Raw genomic sequence first — 15,179 nt, forward strand, 5'->3', positions numbered from 1 at the left:
ATATTTGTGTAAATTTAGTTATTTTGTTTAATGCTTAACACTCTGTTAAGAGTGTAACTAGAAAACCCACATTTACAGTGGATGGGGGGGGGGGGTGTCTTTATACTAAAGAATTGTTAAGTTTGACATCTACTTACATATAGTTGGTATATAGTGTCTCTCGTGATTAATTTCACTACCCTGTATGTAATGATTTCATTTATTTATTTACTGGCACTCACTTTAAGATCATCATTAATAATATAATTATTACACTTTGTCATCTTGAAGTATGTCATGGAATTGAAGAAAATTGCATACATTACAAAACTGACACGACCATACAATGCTAGACTTAAATTAAAACATTTTTTTATTCAGATGAAAAATCAAATAAGCTGAGTACATACAAATGTATTGTCATTGAGTCCTCTAATGGTATATGGTGTACATGACTGTATATGTAGCCCTTATCTAGAGGCTAGCCATGGCTTCCAATATCAAGATCTCTCTTTACCCCAAGAGATTGGAAGCCATGGATAATACCTAGAATAGTGCAGTCCAAGATTTAACATTATACTTTGTAATAAGATATAGTAGACAAGCCATACACTCTTCAGCCTCTACTCTGTGCCATCATTGTTTTCAATATGTATAATCAAGATCACTTTCCGGTATGGATACACAATAGGAAATAAATAGTGCAATTTGAAGTTTGCATACATGTACATATTGATTTAGAGATAGATTTTTATTAAATGTATTCAATAAAACCAATCAATTAATTGGCAATTACTAAATACTGATGACATATATGTCCGGATCTGAATATTAAAAAACCTCTCATTTAAGATATAGGACATAATTATTGTATATTTATTAGGAATACAACTTTGACTAGAGAGAGGTAGGAAAGTTTTGTCCAATAAAAAATCTTACTATATTTAACATACAAATGACAGATAAAATCAAGGCCAGAATTTAGTTACTAAAGTGCAAATCTACCATACTAAAAATGGCAAACCTGACTTGGTTTGAGTAAAATGATAAATTATCCGTAATATTAAAACTAAAGCTAAATTGTACATTCGGGTAAGAAAGAACAAAATATTATATTATTATCAGTCATACAAACACAGTGAAACAAATAAACATACCAAAATATTCAAGCAAGTACATTCCTAGATCCTTTGTATTCAACCTTTCAATATCCCTGAAAGGAACTTGTGTAGTTAACTGTGTAATCAGAAAACCATAGATATAAAATAATCTATTTTCAATACAAATCTCTTCAGCTAAAAACACAAAGTATGTTTGTCTGTAAAAGGATATTTTTATAAAATATCTCTTACAACTAAAACCTGAAAGGAAACGCAAATGATTTGTACAAAGAAGCAACCAACATACTGGCTAAGATTTGTATATTTTCCACATAGTAAAACATGGGTACAAATTCAGCATTTGTCTGTAAATTGCATAAATAGACACTCAGATGTTTTTGATAAATTTTACATATTATATCGCAAAGGCAGGTTCATATACAAAATAATGGGTCAATAAGTTTCATGATGTGATTGGTTTTTATAAAATTGTGTTTCTATATAGTATATTTGTCTGTGTATAACCCCTTAGGGATGACAAAAACCAAAACATATGGTAAATACAGATATACCTAACACAGCCAACAGAAAAACCTGTACCTTATGTTTTATTTTAAAATATTTATTTAAATATACTTTTACATCCTAATTTCAATCAGGAAGTGAAACTACATTACGATCATATCAATGGAAGTATTTTTCTCTGTGAAAGTGTCTTTTGAAAATGTAGTACTCTTTTGTGTGAGTATGGCTGGCAAGAAATGTACATATACTTATGTACTGCAAAACGAGTTGTAACAAGTAATTGATGATATCAAATTTCTGACCAAATCATAAATCTTAATTTACAACTCACAAAAGAGTAACCAATACAAGGCATTCATTTGTAAGTATTCACAGCAACTAAAAATGTGAATTGTTGTTTCAGAGAATTGAAAACAAACCCTACAGACATAAATACCAGAGTTAGTCTAGATGTTTCATCTCTTCATCCAAAGACATATTTTGAGATTCAATGCAAGGATAGCACTAGACTATTTCTGACTTGACACACTGGATGTATGGCTTGCAAAGAACACAGTCAAGCCAGACAACCAAGTCTCTGGACTAGCTTGTGATAAACAAATCCCGAGTTGCACCACAGACAAAATTTCTTACTTGTCTGTGGTTGCACAGGGCAGTAAGGATAAAGGTTTCATTAAAAAGCTGCAATCATCGGACACAATCATATTGTCTGATTAGCTTTTGCTGTACAATGGCTGTTTTTAATTTCCTGAACAAAATCAATACTTCTATTACAATCTGTATCAAGTTTTCAAATCAGGACACTGCACAACTGGAATAATATAAGATAAATAGAATATTTCTTCAAAGCCGACTATTTATGTCTGTGATTTAGATTAGATGACAGATGTGACTCTACACAGTGACATTATTATATCATGAGACACTGTACAACAAATTAGTTCTGAATACACAGTGGGCAGCAAGTCACATAGTTTCCACTGTCAACTATTTTTCTATAGTAACACCCATCTTGTGAAAACTAAGCTTTCATAGTATATGTGTGAATGGTTGTCTCAAGTTGTTATGCACGTCTGAACTTTTAACAAAGAAAACTTAGATGAGATATTCCTTGGTAGAGAAGGCAAACATAACATGGTTGAACTGCTGTAGATGCTATCTTTGATTTAGTTGGTATTGTGAACACTGTAGTATCTGGACACCAGAGCAGGGGCAAACACATTTTAGTAGCATATGGTGACATTTCATTTTGTGGTTTCCATGTCTCTGTTTTTAAAGACTAGGTGCATGTTTATCTTCATTTTTGGAATACTGTTACGAATGACATTAATTATGGATGAACTGTGTCCATTATTTTGATATCAATAGCAACTTCTAATCTTCCTCTCCCTACTCCCTACTAAATTATTCAAGTAGATCTAATGACAACTCGGTTAAAAAAGACAAATATTTACAAGAGGTCCTCTTCACCATGTTCATTCCCTGTCTTTCAAAATCAGATCAAATTCTTTAGACCTTAATCCTCTCTCTACCAGGGAATATTTGTTTGTACACAAATAACTACAAGCTGGGAAAACAGGATTAATCTGGACAGGCAAACTACACAGGGAATGGAAAAGTAAGAAATGTCCTGTGAACTGAAAAATACTTAATAATTTCATTATTAAATGTCAGTTATTTACAATGAAGAGAAATCTAAAACTGAATTGAGTTGTTTAAATGAACGTCTGTTGGGAGTTCAGTTTTCAGAGCTTTATTCAGGGAGGTTCTATTTTTAGGTTTAATCTAGTTTTTAGCAATATTTTGAGGAATATAGAGGATAAAAATGTATCAGTTTTATCAAGTGTACCTTGGGATAAAATGTATCATAAAGAGTTTCAAAAAGAAGTAAGAATTATATCTATTATTTGTTTTATCATATTCAGTATCTGTCATGTACATCTTATCATTTTTCTTTGACATTAGACAGTAAATAAACATTATCATTATTATTATTGGACTGCTACAAAAACATGGTACACGTAATTTGATCTGTCTGTGTGCACAGGTATTCTTATATCAACAACTGTGTTCCTGGGACTTGATGAATTGTCATAATTAAGTAATTAGAATAACAAGACCTAATGCAATTTACAAAATTATAACACAACAAAGTTCTCATTCATCATATTGCACTTTGGAAATCTCTTACATGTAATTTTGACATTCTATCCATTAAGGAATGAACCATTTTACTACAGGGGAGTCCATCTTTCATCTTGAGGTCTACATGACTTAATATAGGGGAGTCAATTCTAAGCCTTTTCATTGCACTCTTTGATCTATAACAATAACATAAAATTTTAGAGATGTCTCAAAATGATCAAAATGAAAAACAAAACATGATAATGAATAAAATATTAGCAGAAATTTCTATTTGACAAATATCACTGTATATTTCAACTTGCTAAACGATATCATATTTCATATTTTTGGTGTTGTAGAAGGGGGGAAGGGGATGATACCACATTTCAATGTTGTAATACCCTACAGTAAATTCAATATTGACATGTTTTAACTTTTTCTTAATGGAAAGGTGATTCATCGATTTGAAATAAAATCCTGTATACCTTTGAAAAGAAGAACTAATGGAGTCCACAAAAGACAGATGTTTTTATATCTTGTCAACTGATATCTGAAGACAAGCAGTATCAAGTCAAATAGCTGTAGGACTGAATGTACCATTTATGTGATGGGTGTAGAGGGAAGGACAGTGAGGGGTACAATAATAACATGTAAATTATTCATATGTAAAACAATCATCTAGCAATATTCTAAAACTATACTGACAAATAAACTGAACTAAACTTGTCAACTGAATTCAGTTTTATTCATAGTACTGATGTAGTAAATTTTGAGTGTTTTCTTTCCTTCCACAGAGAACAGGACAGTATGGCTTCTGGTTTACTTCAATGACAATGAGTTTCAATATTTTATTCCTTTTAACCAGCTGAGTATATCTAGACTTGAGGTCAATTTAACAGGTCAAAGAAATATAACAATGACAGCAAAATATATAAAGACAAAAGTCATTTCATGATTTTACATCACATACACATTTACTGGGACACGCAGAGTTGAAACTTGTTAATCATTCATTGTTCAATAGAGGTCCTTGCTATGAAGTGAGCACACATGCATATGTAAAACTAGGATATAGATATTTGATGACTGTTTATTTGAAGGTACAGTAATAAGCACTCAGAGGAACTTATAATCTGCTTGTATGCGATGTAAAATCTTCAGCACCCAAGTTTACAAATATGTCTTTATTTTCTGCAGTGCCATTCAACATGTTCAGTTTAAAGTAGTCTGAATAATATATCCTAATGTTTAAAAACTATTGATAGTACTCCTCAGCTATTATTTAAAACAGTCTGTAATTTGAGTATAAAATAGCAACTAAATATCAAGTTTGAAAACATGCATTGAAATAAAATAATGGTTAAAGTGTACCTGACCTTGCATTAACCATTGCCATCAACCTTACAACTTATAATTACTTTAAATCCTATGGGGCAAACTATCTTTCCCTTTGTTGGATAGAGCAGTCTAAAAAATACCAAATGGACCAACAGGCTTTTTTTTTTACCTACTGATCCTCACCATATACCACTTGTAATGCTTGTATTGAAATAGATGTTTAAAGTGATACAGGCTTATACTCAAGGAGGGATTGAAGTTTTGGCTTATATAAATGATTACACAACAGTTAAGGTATGATGAAAGACAGTCTAATCACAATACCTGTACAATGTGAGTTACTCAAGCATATAAATGTACACGCACTTCATTTTATCTCACGAATTGAGTACAAAATCATGAAAAACAGCAATACAAAACTATGTATAACTGTGATAACTTACAAACTGAGTGAGTTTCGGTTAGACTTTCTTCAGATATCGACATTTTCTAGTACTAGATAAACATGTTTGTTTTGCTAGCATCTCCTCAAGGATTCCGGATATTTGGTCTGTAATTCTTCTTTAAACTGTCTGAATAGAATTCTATTCCTTTCATTGTCTTTGTCTTTCTGTACATGAAACCCACCTGGGTTCTTGAATCCCTTGTGAAGTACAAATCCATTATCTACAATTGCAAAGTTATATCCAGCAATATGAACTTCACACACCTGGGTAAGGAAGTACAGAAAACAAATCAAATCAGTTTTGTAAAGGCTTGTGATTCAATCTTATCAGTGGCGCCATAAGTATGAGATAAAGACATTCTTTTGTTCAGAGCCAAATTTTTTCTATAGCTGTACCAGACAATCATTTTTCATTCTTCAAGTTGAATTCTTATCATAACTGGGCCTGTAACACATAGTAGTCTACACAGTAGGTTTTATTAACTAATAACTTGAAGTAGTGTGAAAAAAATTACCTACCACGTCCTCAACAAATGATCGTAGTTTAATATTTTGATTTGATTTGAAAACATATATTGCATGGAAAGAGTTGTGTACTTTTAATAGTCTTTTCTACCATAGAGATATAATACATAAATAAACCACCCAGCAAAGAAAGATTGCCATGGCTTGATAAAACCATAGACCCTCCACCAAGGTGATAAAACCAATGTATTAATACAATGAAGTCATTGTCAAAGTGTACATGCAGCCTATCTTCAAAATACAGGGATGGCTATTGAGATCAAATATGGTCCTAGAGACAAGAAAATGTTTGTAAATAACCTTGTCATTGCACAGTGTACCATCTGTATTGCAGTGTTCATTGACTTGGGCTCCGATTATTTTTGAACTTACATATTTGTTACACTGTGTCACCAAATCATTTCCATTTTGCTTACAAGATCTGTCTTTCTTATAAAGGTATGATTAAATTGATTGGACAGATTTATGTGCCATTCAAGGTTCTTTCTTGTGAAAATGAAAAAAAAAATTGCAACTTCATCTGTGAGTGCAAATACACACCAAAATCGATTTTAAAATCAAACATGCATCTATAGTTTAAAATGTCACACTTTCTCCAGACAATTCACTACCATACACAATAGTATATCTTCACACCACAATTCCCTACAGTTACTAAGTTGTCAATTGGTTAAAGATAAACAATACATTGTCCATACTTTTCTTTTTGCATAATGTTTGTTTAACTTCAAAGCTTGAAGGTGAATCTAACATCTACACAAGTACATAACATTATATTGACAATAACCAATAATGTATAAATTTGAAAATACAAAATAAAAACATTACACTACCTGACTTATTCTGTTAAAACCATACTGTTTAAATCTCTCATCATATTTTGGAATGTTTCTGTTTGCAATGTAGAATGGTTCCCATGGATCTTTCCACTCCACTTCATAGGCAATGTTTAGCTTTCTCCCTGACACAGCCGGCACCTGAAAGAAAGAAATCAGTAAAAAAATTTGATGTTAAATCAAACATCAAATACATCATTGTGATCAAAATTACTTGACTGAGGTTGACATTTGTGTATGTGGTTTTTAAAAAAGAAAGTTATTGATAAAATTCTTCCAAGAAAATAAATTCATTGTTTGAAATAGCTGACTAACATATGTGTATACCATTTCCATGTGTTTGTGTCAGTCATGTTTTGGGGAATTCGGTGATGCTCAACGGTGGTCAAACATTTTAGAGCCCTTTTTCAACTCAGATTATTGCAGACAATGTTTATATACATCACAGAAATTGTATCCTCTGAATCTAGCAAAATTGCTTCTATTAGTTGACAATTCACAGAATTTACTAATTGTGTATTCATTCTTGTACAAGGAGTCCAACTTGAAAATTCAGCTTTGCTTCTTAGCATATTATATGTATGTTGACAAGCAGTGATTGAAATGAAATTTAGTTTTCTTAATTACAAAATTGACATGCTTGAACAAGAAGTTGTAATGACATCCTCTTTGCATTCATAAGTGCAATGAGTGGTAACGAGTATATTGTTTTTTTGTAAAACAGAAATTAACGATGCCATTGCAATGCATGTGGAAGTACTGTAAGGGACATTAGTGTTATAATTGAGCTGACTTGATCAATTAAAAATGAACAACATAAAGATGGGTTTGAGCTACTTGACTAACATGCATGAAATTAACCACCTGAGACGTTGAGAAATAGGCATGCATTTCATCATTGAAGATCAAGTTCAGGTACAAGGAATTCAGGGGGAAGAAATGGTTTAATTCATTACACAGTACTATATCTTTAGCTTCACCTAGGTTAAGCTATAACTCACTCTAACACTAGCTACATCAGTACTATATCTTTAGCTTCACCTAGGCTAAGCTATAACTCACTCTAAACTAGCTACATCAGTACTTTATCTTTAGCTTCACCTAGGTTAAGCTATAACTCACTCTAACACTAGCTACATCAGTACTATATCTTTAGCTTCACCTAGGTTAAGCTATAACTCACTCTAACACTAGCTACATCAGTACTATATCTTTAGCTTCACCTAGGTTAAGCTATAACTCACTCTAACACTAGCTACATCAGTACTATATCTTTAGCTTCACCTAGGCTAAGCTATAACTCACTCTACCTCTAGCTACATCAGTACTATATCTTTAGCTTCACCTATAGGCTAAGCTATAACTCACTCTACCTCTAGCTACATCAGTACATGGCTTCTTCAGATTAGGTTTCATATACTTGGAAACCATTTGATCATTCAAACAATAAATACTTGGAAAATCTTAACAAAGGAAATATGTATCGCCTTTTGAAAGAATTTCACATGGAATTAAAATTATCTAGCCAAGAGACTCATGATTGGCTTCTAATCTAGTGATTCTATTCAACAGAATCACTAGATTTGAATGCTAAATGATGAATTTCTCAGCTAGGAATTACCAAGAAGAAAATATAGCTTGCTGCAAGTATGTCAGAACTGAGCTCTGTTTTCTGGCGTCACTAGAATACACTTAACATACCAGACAATTTATTATGGTCCTTGCTTATGCCAGACTAAGTATCCAAAACACTTCAAATTACCCAAGTCAACAGACACAGTTGTGTTGGTTGTCAAAGAAATCACTAAATCCTTCACCAAACATTAAATTCTCCATTCTATAGTACTGATGTTTTCATTTTATCATCTATACTTACATTTAGTCCTTTCCATTTTGTATAATTTGAATGTTTCTGACATTTCCAGCATAGTTCCTGATAAAACGGTCGCACATCTCCTTTATCCCACAATTCTATCAGTTCAGTCCTATACTTGGGAAAATTGGACGCATCCATGTCAATTTCAAATGCTGGCAACACATAAACCTGGTTCTGTGGTTCTTCCATGTCCCATTGCATTGTTTGTTTCTTTAGCAAGATAAACTCTGTAAATTGCACTCTTAGTTCAAGACTTGGTAGCATGTCAATATCAATAACAAAGACATAGTCAGTTCCACTGCCTTGCCATGCTACATTTCTCAGAAGGTTATTCGGATAAGGCACATCATCAACATAATTTTGATTGAAATTCTGAAAGTTTTCTACCCATTCCAATACCTCATTGCAAGGCACTTGTAAGTCCATACTATCATCATCAGTAAAGTCAAGGGATTCAGCTTTGACAGTGTCTTTCATTTCACCAAGAGGATGAACAAGATGAAATGAGACATGCTGTCTTATTGCGGGAAAACATTTCCTTAGATGTAAAATCACTAAATAGACTGATTTCATTTTCGGTTTAGGTGAAAATATTGCGACTGAGATCGGTCCTATCCACCTTTCCGCTAAAACTTGCAAGTGATGAAGATTGTTCACTGAACATTGTGTTACTATAGTAACATCATCTTTCCTGCTCGTCTTCTGCTTGGCGATGTTTTCACTCGAGATGAGAAACCTAAGTACTTGATAGTTACCGCTTGAATCAAGACCCAGGGAAAGCCTACGCGGACGATGCAATGCCCTTTTCAGTGAAATGGGAGGCTTCGGTTTCTGCACCTTGCTTTGTTTAGTCCGTGTCTCCACGAGGGATAGTAGAAAAAGGTGTACGACTTGTAAAAGAACGATAGCCGTAACAAGCACCACGATCAGGCGTGTTGTTGAACATTGTTGTCGAACAAACCTGCAGAAACCTGCCATTATCGATGATCACGTACACAATGCAAAGTGACTTCTCGTACATCACCGTCTTCAAAACCACGCTCTTTCATCATCTGCATAATTGTTCTGAGTTTCAATTCATATGAAAACATTGCAGACAGCACTCACTCTGATCCGAGGCCTCGTTTGCGAGGTCATTTTAGGACTTCCGCTTAACTGACACATGCGCACTTTGTTTAGTGTGACTCAGAGTTTGACCGTGATGACAGACAAGTAAGAAATTTGCGTATTTGGGTTCAAAATTGCAATTTTACAACACACAGCCTACAATATATTAGAATTGCATGTATGTTGGTTTCTTCTGGCGAATGTCTTTTAATATTACAACTCGCCTGCTAAAACATGAATGGAGCTAGCGGCGCGTCGTGAAAACAAATGTTTTGATAGTCTCTTCAATACTCTATAGATGGCGCTGTTTCACAAATTAACTTGCAGGAGTGCATTAATTGTACATTTAATTTTCCGAGAGGGAGGGTTTTCGGGAGGGGGCGTCAAATTTTCTCAATGAGTGCATTCTGAAAACAGCAGCCTCATTCGTAATATATACCGGTCAGAAAACACTGAGCATATGAATACAGTAATTTTGCCATCAGAGAGGCTAATTGAGTATCAATTCAAAATATGATGTGCTTGTTTAAATTTTAATAAAACTATATTTGAACAAGTTCCTTTCATTTCAAGGTTCTACTGGAATACTCATAGTGTTGCACATGGAGGTCAGTCCTCATTTCCAAATCAGAATTTATTTGATTCATGTAGCAGACACATAATCTTCTGGATACATGGATTCAAACTGGTAGGGTTTGATTGTGTCTGCAGTATGCCATTCTTACAAGCCAGAGCACATATTCTGCTGGAGGAATATGAAATATGAAGGTAGATACGTTTCGTTCAGTGTCGTAAAGAGACCTGTGGTTTAGGATGTTGCTGAGTATGCTAATGAAACAGTACTAGAAAAATTGACTTTAAGTATACTCTAAACTATTCCATTGACAATTTCAACCATACTCTAATTTTTTGTTGTTGATTTTATCATTATCATAGGGTGGGGTTGGGTGGGGGATGTCATAAAACCAAAGGGACAAACTTGGTGCACTGAATAAATTACTGTAATGATATCATCTGAATGTGATTGCATCATCTCTTTAATTCCAATAGTCCCAAAAGCTAAAAAAATTAATAAATCTGCCAAAATATTTACATACATGTGAGTCTCTTGTACATGTATTTGAAAACCACTACTTTGTTCATGTATGACAAAATAATCTGAAGGAAGACAAAGATTTATACATACTTGTCAATAAAATCTACGACTCCTTCCATTCTTTGCTCCTACTAGACTGTTGACAGTATTTTGTGCCTTTTTTGCTACATTTTACCTAAAACTGAAGTCCTTGCCTTGCCCCAATCTGGGGCAATACTATAACCACGTACTGATAACAAAAGCGAGTGCCTTTCAGTTAATTTTAGTATTCAGTGCTATGTAGCGAGGTGACGACTTTGTTTTAGATGAAACGTAGCAAAAAAGGGCACAAACAACTGTCAACAGTCTATGTCGATTGTAAAATGACATGTTTTAGTACTATTTAGTGACCTCTTAATGTATGAGACCAGAAAGAAATTGAACTCTTCGTAGAAAACACTGTCCCCTCAAAAACTTTACTTGTGTGTGATGAATGCATGAAATAAATGCATGTATTTCCCTTGTTCTTTATCTAATATGCCCAAGATTAAACAAAAAATTGTCACCCTTAAATACCAGTGCCTGCAATATGCACAAAATAGCTTAATTTTGGTACTTGACCCTGAAGGTTAAGGTGAAGGTTTTCTGTCAATATTTTTGAAAAATATATTGCCTTCCAACAGTTCGAGACTGTTGTGCAAGCTGCCATTTTTGAAACTGATAACAAAGTTGTTGTTCTTATGCAGATACAAATGACGGACATCATCATTATATACACATCTAAAATAAATTACTAATTTCAGAACATAGTGTGTTTTTGAAAATTACAGCATATTAAACATCACACCAAATATGTTTGTATGTACACTGTGGTGACACTACTTCTATGTTAACTTAACCTTTCTAAAGACCCCTTTAAAGAAGTCTATCTGTACGCATTATTGAGTTTATTTAAAATAATTTGTATTTTTTTTTTAAATTGTAAATAAAAGAATTCTGCTCATTATATAATTTGAATAAACTCTGAAAAAAAATATATTTAAATATTTTAAAATCATAGTGAAGTGTTTATGTTGGTTCTAGAAAAGTTCAGGAAATTGTCCTAATCCTGACATGCTATCATTTTGTAAACCTTATCACCAAAGCTTAACCTGCTAACAATGTATAAAAGGATGATAAATTGCCCCCAGTTCTTTAAAGGCTGCAGTTTATGAACAACTTCTTAATGACTGAGGGTAGACTCTCTTTAACTTTTCTTCAAATTCTTTGAGCTGGAATTGATCTCTTCCTCTGTTGTCTTCTGGCCTCTTAGTGCCACTGTGTAAAGCAAATGCACTGTCCAACACTGCAAACTGAAAACCTGCCACATGTAATTCACATACCTGTAATAAAGAATATCAAATATATATTTCCATTATGACCCATGTCATGCATATCCAGCAGTCATAGCATCAAATTCAATTTTTGTTCCAAACACAAACTTGAAAATTGTACCTGAAATTTTTGACTGCACACATCAGTCTTTGTCAACAGTTTGTCAGTTTCCAGGAAGTTTGTACTGACAAATTGTTGACAAAGACTGAAGTGTGCAGTCAAAAATATCAGGTACAATTTTCAAGTTTGTGTTTGGAACAAAAGATTAATTCGATACTATGGTTTACAACACATACAGATGAATTTTAAATTGAAGATCCAAAAGTCATGTTTACCCCTAGGGTGCAATGAATAGGACTGTATACACAGTCAGTCGATTGTTTCTACTCTTGCATCATGTGGTATACTTACATGACTGCTTCTACCCTTGTTGATATCATTGAAGTTTTCATCAAATTTTGGGATATCTCGACTTGCAATAAAATAAGCGTGCCATGGGCTCTGTCCCTTCATCTCAAATGCTACTTCTAGATAAAGGCTTGATGTACTCTGATTGAAAAGTGAATGAAGAGGTACACAAAACAAACATTTTAGCTGAATAATACTTCCTTAGAAAATCTTGTTGTCAGCAGTGCATATCACAGTTAATAATTATATAGCCTAAAGACTTAGAGTATCTAGCAATCCAATACAACATACAGCAAGACCATGACAACTCTGTAGGCTAATTGTAATACAAACAGGTAATTATTACAGTAACATTGCTAGGACCATTGCTGTGATTACATTGCAAGGACTTAAGCCAGATAGCCAAGTCCCTGGGTAAAATATTTCTGGGATCAGCATAATAGCATATATGGATGTTAGTAGAGCATTCACAGTCTATTTTGAACCCAAAATATATCCACAACCTGTGTGTTTTATGGCAAAGATATTGTGCAAATTTGAATGGTGGCTCTAGATACAACACTGACACAAGTCCCTTGGGAGGATACTATAACAACTGTGAAAATAAAAAAAAAGAAAGATGAAAACATTTTCTTTCCAGAAATTCAATAAAGATTATGGGACAAAAATTCTCCCATTCTTTTCTTTTTACTTTATAAAAAACTTATTTTGCACCATGTCATTTTTTTCATGGTGTTTTTATTTGTTCACATGGAGCTGGCAAAAAAAAATGTCTGTGATGGAGAAAATGACAAGGATAAGATTCCAAAGTGTATAGGGATTCCAATAGAGTACAGGGGTTGAGAACAGCTACATCTGCAGGTTATTTGTTGGATTCTGTGTGGTCAGGGGTTATAGAGAAACTGACTTTTGCACCTTAGACTTACATTCTTTAAAGAGGCACACAGTGCACCACTCCAGGAAATGAAGACATTTGTGTAAATGTTGTAGTCAGTCATTTTATGATTTTACATTACTTAAATTATGTGCGACAATTGACTTTCAGTTAACTGGACACCAACAATTTTAGCCAAGAATACATGCTCATGACTGGTAGCATTTCATTTTTGTTCCCCAGGACAGCATGAATTCCAGGTTAAAACCTGTTAATATGTATACTACAAACTTGAAAGTGGTAACTTATTCTAAAATCACAAAGGAACCCTCCTAACATTTTACATACAACATGACTACAAAAATAAGCAAACATTCTAAATAAAAATACCTGAAAATTTGTCCATTGTGTATAATTTACAAATGAACCATGGGGTTTGACAGAGTTTTTCTTCAATAAATCAAGAACTTCAGCTTTATACTTTGGCGGGGTGGAAATATATTCATCATCCAAGTCAAAATCTGGGATAACAAAGACCATGTGATGATTCACTTCTTGATTTTCTTGCTGTCTCACTATGAATGCTTTGAAACTTTGTTCAAGTTCTCCACTCGGCATCATATCTATATTGAGTGTAAAGATATAGTCAGTTATGCTTTCCTTCCATGCAATATTTTGTAAAAGACTGCTTGGGTAGGAAGCATCTTTGGTTGTGATATTTTGATCGATTAAGTTATCAGTCAAGTCAAGAACCATACTACAAGGAACTTTGAGCTCCATTTCAGGAACCATATCTGAACCGTCAATGGCATCATCTGGTTTGATATTGGCTGGAATGATGATGTGAAATGATGCATGTTGTTTTATCAGTGGGAAACATCTTCTGAAATTTGCTATGGTACTTAATAGAGTTGTAACATCACTAGTGAGAACTGCAACAGACACTGGTGCATTCCATCTCTCTACGAGGGTTGGCAAGTGATGAAGTTCATGCAGAGTAGAATGTGTTGCGATGGTGACATCATCTCTCTTCACTTGGTTCCAGGTGATAGCTTCACTTGTAACTAGATAACTTTGTACTTTGTATTGACCTGTTGAGTAAAGGATGGCGCCAGCGATTCCTCTGTGATGTTTTGGTAAGGTTTTTAGTTTAACATCTTCTTCTACGTGTGAATCAATAATACTTGCCAGCTGGCGAACTACAACAACTGCCAGCACTACCAATACAACTGTCTTCACGGAGCATTTTCGTAAAGGAATAAATTTCAAACTCATTATTAATTTTGATTAATCTTACTGTGCAACTCGAACGAAAAATTAGAGTACATGCACAAGATAGTTACATGGTTGCACAAACGATTGTGCGCTGACATATCGGTTTTAGTCTGGTCATGGAAGGAAATGTACTTAGGTCTGTTACAGTGATGTCAATCTGTGCAGTGTGAGCTAAATTTAACTAACGGCATATGTAACTTCCGGGTTATCTTTACGCATGCGCAGAAGATAGTATAACTAATACTAATTTCTCTTAATATCACATAATATCTGGCTCTTTTAAAGCAATTCTCACAACTTTTATTAAGCATTTGTTCA

At 33.7% G+C, this 15,179-nt stretch overlaps 2 protein-coding genes across 2 annotated transcripts; both read right to left on the minus strand.

Annotated features, from left to right (window-relative positions):
* Window positions 1-5,583: 5,583 nt before the first annotated feature.
* On the minus strand, window positions 5,584-9,726 carry LOC144453827 (beta-1,4-glucuronyltransferase 1-like). Its single transcript, XM_078145194.1, has 3 exons — window positions 8,749-9,726; window positions 6,870-7,013; window positions 5,584-5,775 (listed from the first exon to the last, which is right to left on the minus strand). Exons 1-3 carry the CDS (start codon window positions 9,724-9,726, stop codon window positions 5,584-5,586), a joined length of 1,314 nt encoding a protein of 437 aa, XP_078001320.1.
* Window positions 9,727-10,911: 1,185 nt separating this feature from the next.
* On the minus strand, window positions 10,912-15,017 carry LOC144453485 (beta-1,4-glucuronyltransferase 1-like). Its single transcript, XM_078144795.1, has 3 exons — window positions 13,977-15,017; window positions 12,716-12,853; window positions 10,912-12,312 (listed from the first exon to the last, which is right to left on the minus strand). The coding sequence occupies exons 1-3, from the start codon at window positions 14,859-14,861 to the stop codon at window positions 12,139-12,141; spliced, it is 1,197 nt and encodes a 398-aa protein (XP_078000921.1). The 5' UTR covers window positions 14,862-15,017; the 3' UTR covers window positions 10,912-12,138.
* Window positions 15,018-15,179: the final 162 nt, after the last annotated feature.

Source organism: Glandiceps talaboti, chromosome 2, assembly GCF_964340395.1.
Source record: "Glandiceps talaboti chromosome 2, keGlaTala1.1, whole genome shotgun sequence".
NCBI lineage: Eukaryota > Metazoa > Hemichordata > Enteropneusta > Spengelidae > Glandiceps > Glandiceps talaboti.

What these genes read in the sequence shown, in the direction of transcription:
- LOC144453827 (XM_078145194.1), bottom strand. Translation starts at nt 9,726, where the DNA reads ATGGCAGGTTTCTGCAGGTTTGTTCGACAACAATGTTCAACAACACGC. An exon ending in CAAAATGGAAAGGACTAAAT is followed by an intron (nt 7,014 to 8,748) that starts GTAAGTATAGAT and finishes TCTTTCTTTCAG; the next exon opens with GTGCCGGCTGTGTCAGGGAG. An exon ending in GTTTTAACAGAATAAGTCAG is followed by an intron (nt 5,776 to 6,869) that starts GTAGTGTAATGT and finishes TTCCTTACCCAG; the next exon opens with GTGTGTGAAGTTCATATTGC.
- LOC144453485 (XM_078144795.1), bottom strand. Translation starts at nt 14,861, where the DNA reads ATGAGTTTGAAATTTATTCCTTTACGAAAATGCTCCGTGAAGACAGTT. An exon ending in CACAATGGACAAATTTTCAG is followed by an intron (nt 12,854 to 13,976) that starts GTATTTTTATTT and finishes CTTTTCAATCAG; the next exon opens with AGTACATCAAGCCTTTATCT. An exon ending in ACAAGGGTAGAAGCAGTCAT is followed by an intron (nt 12,313 to 12,715) that starts GTAAGTATACCA and finishes TCTTTATTACAG; the next exon opens with GTATGTGAATTACATGTGGC.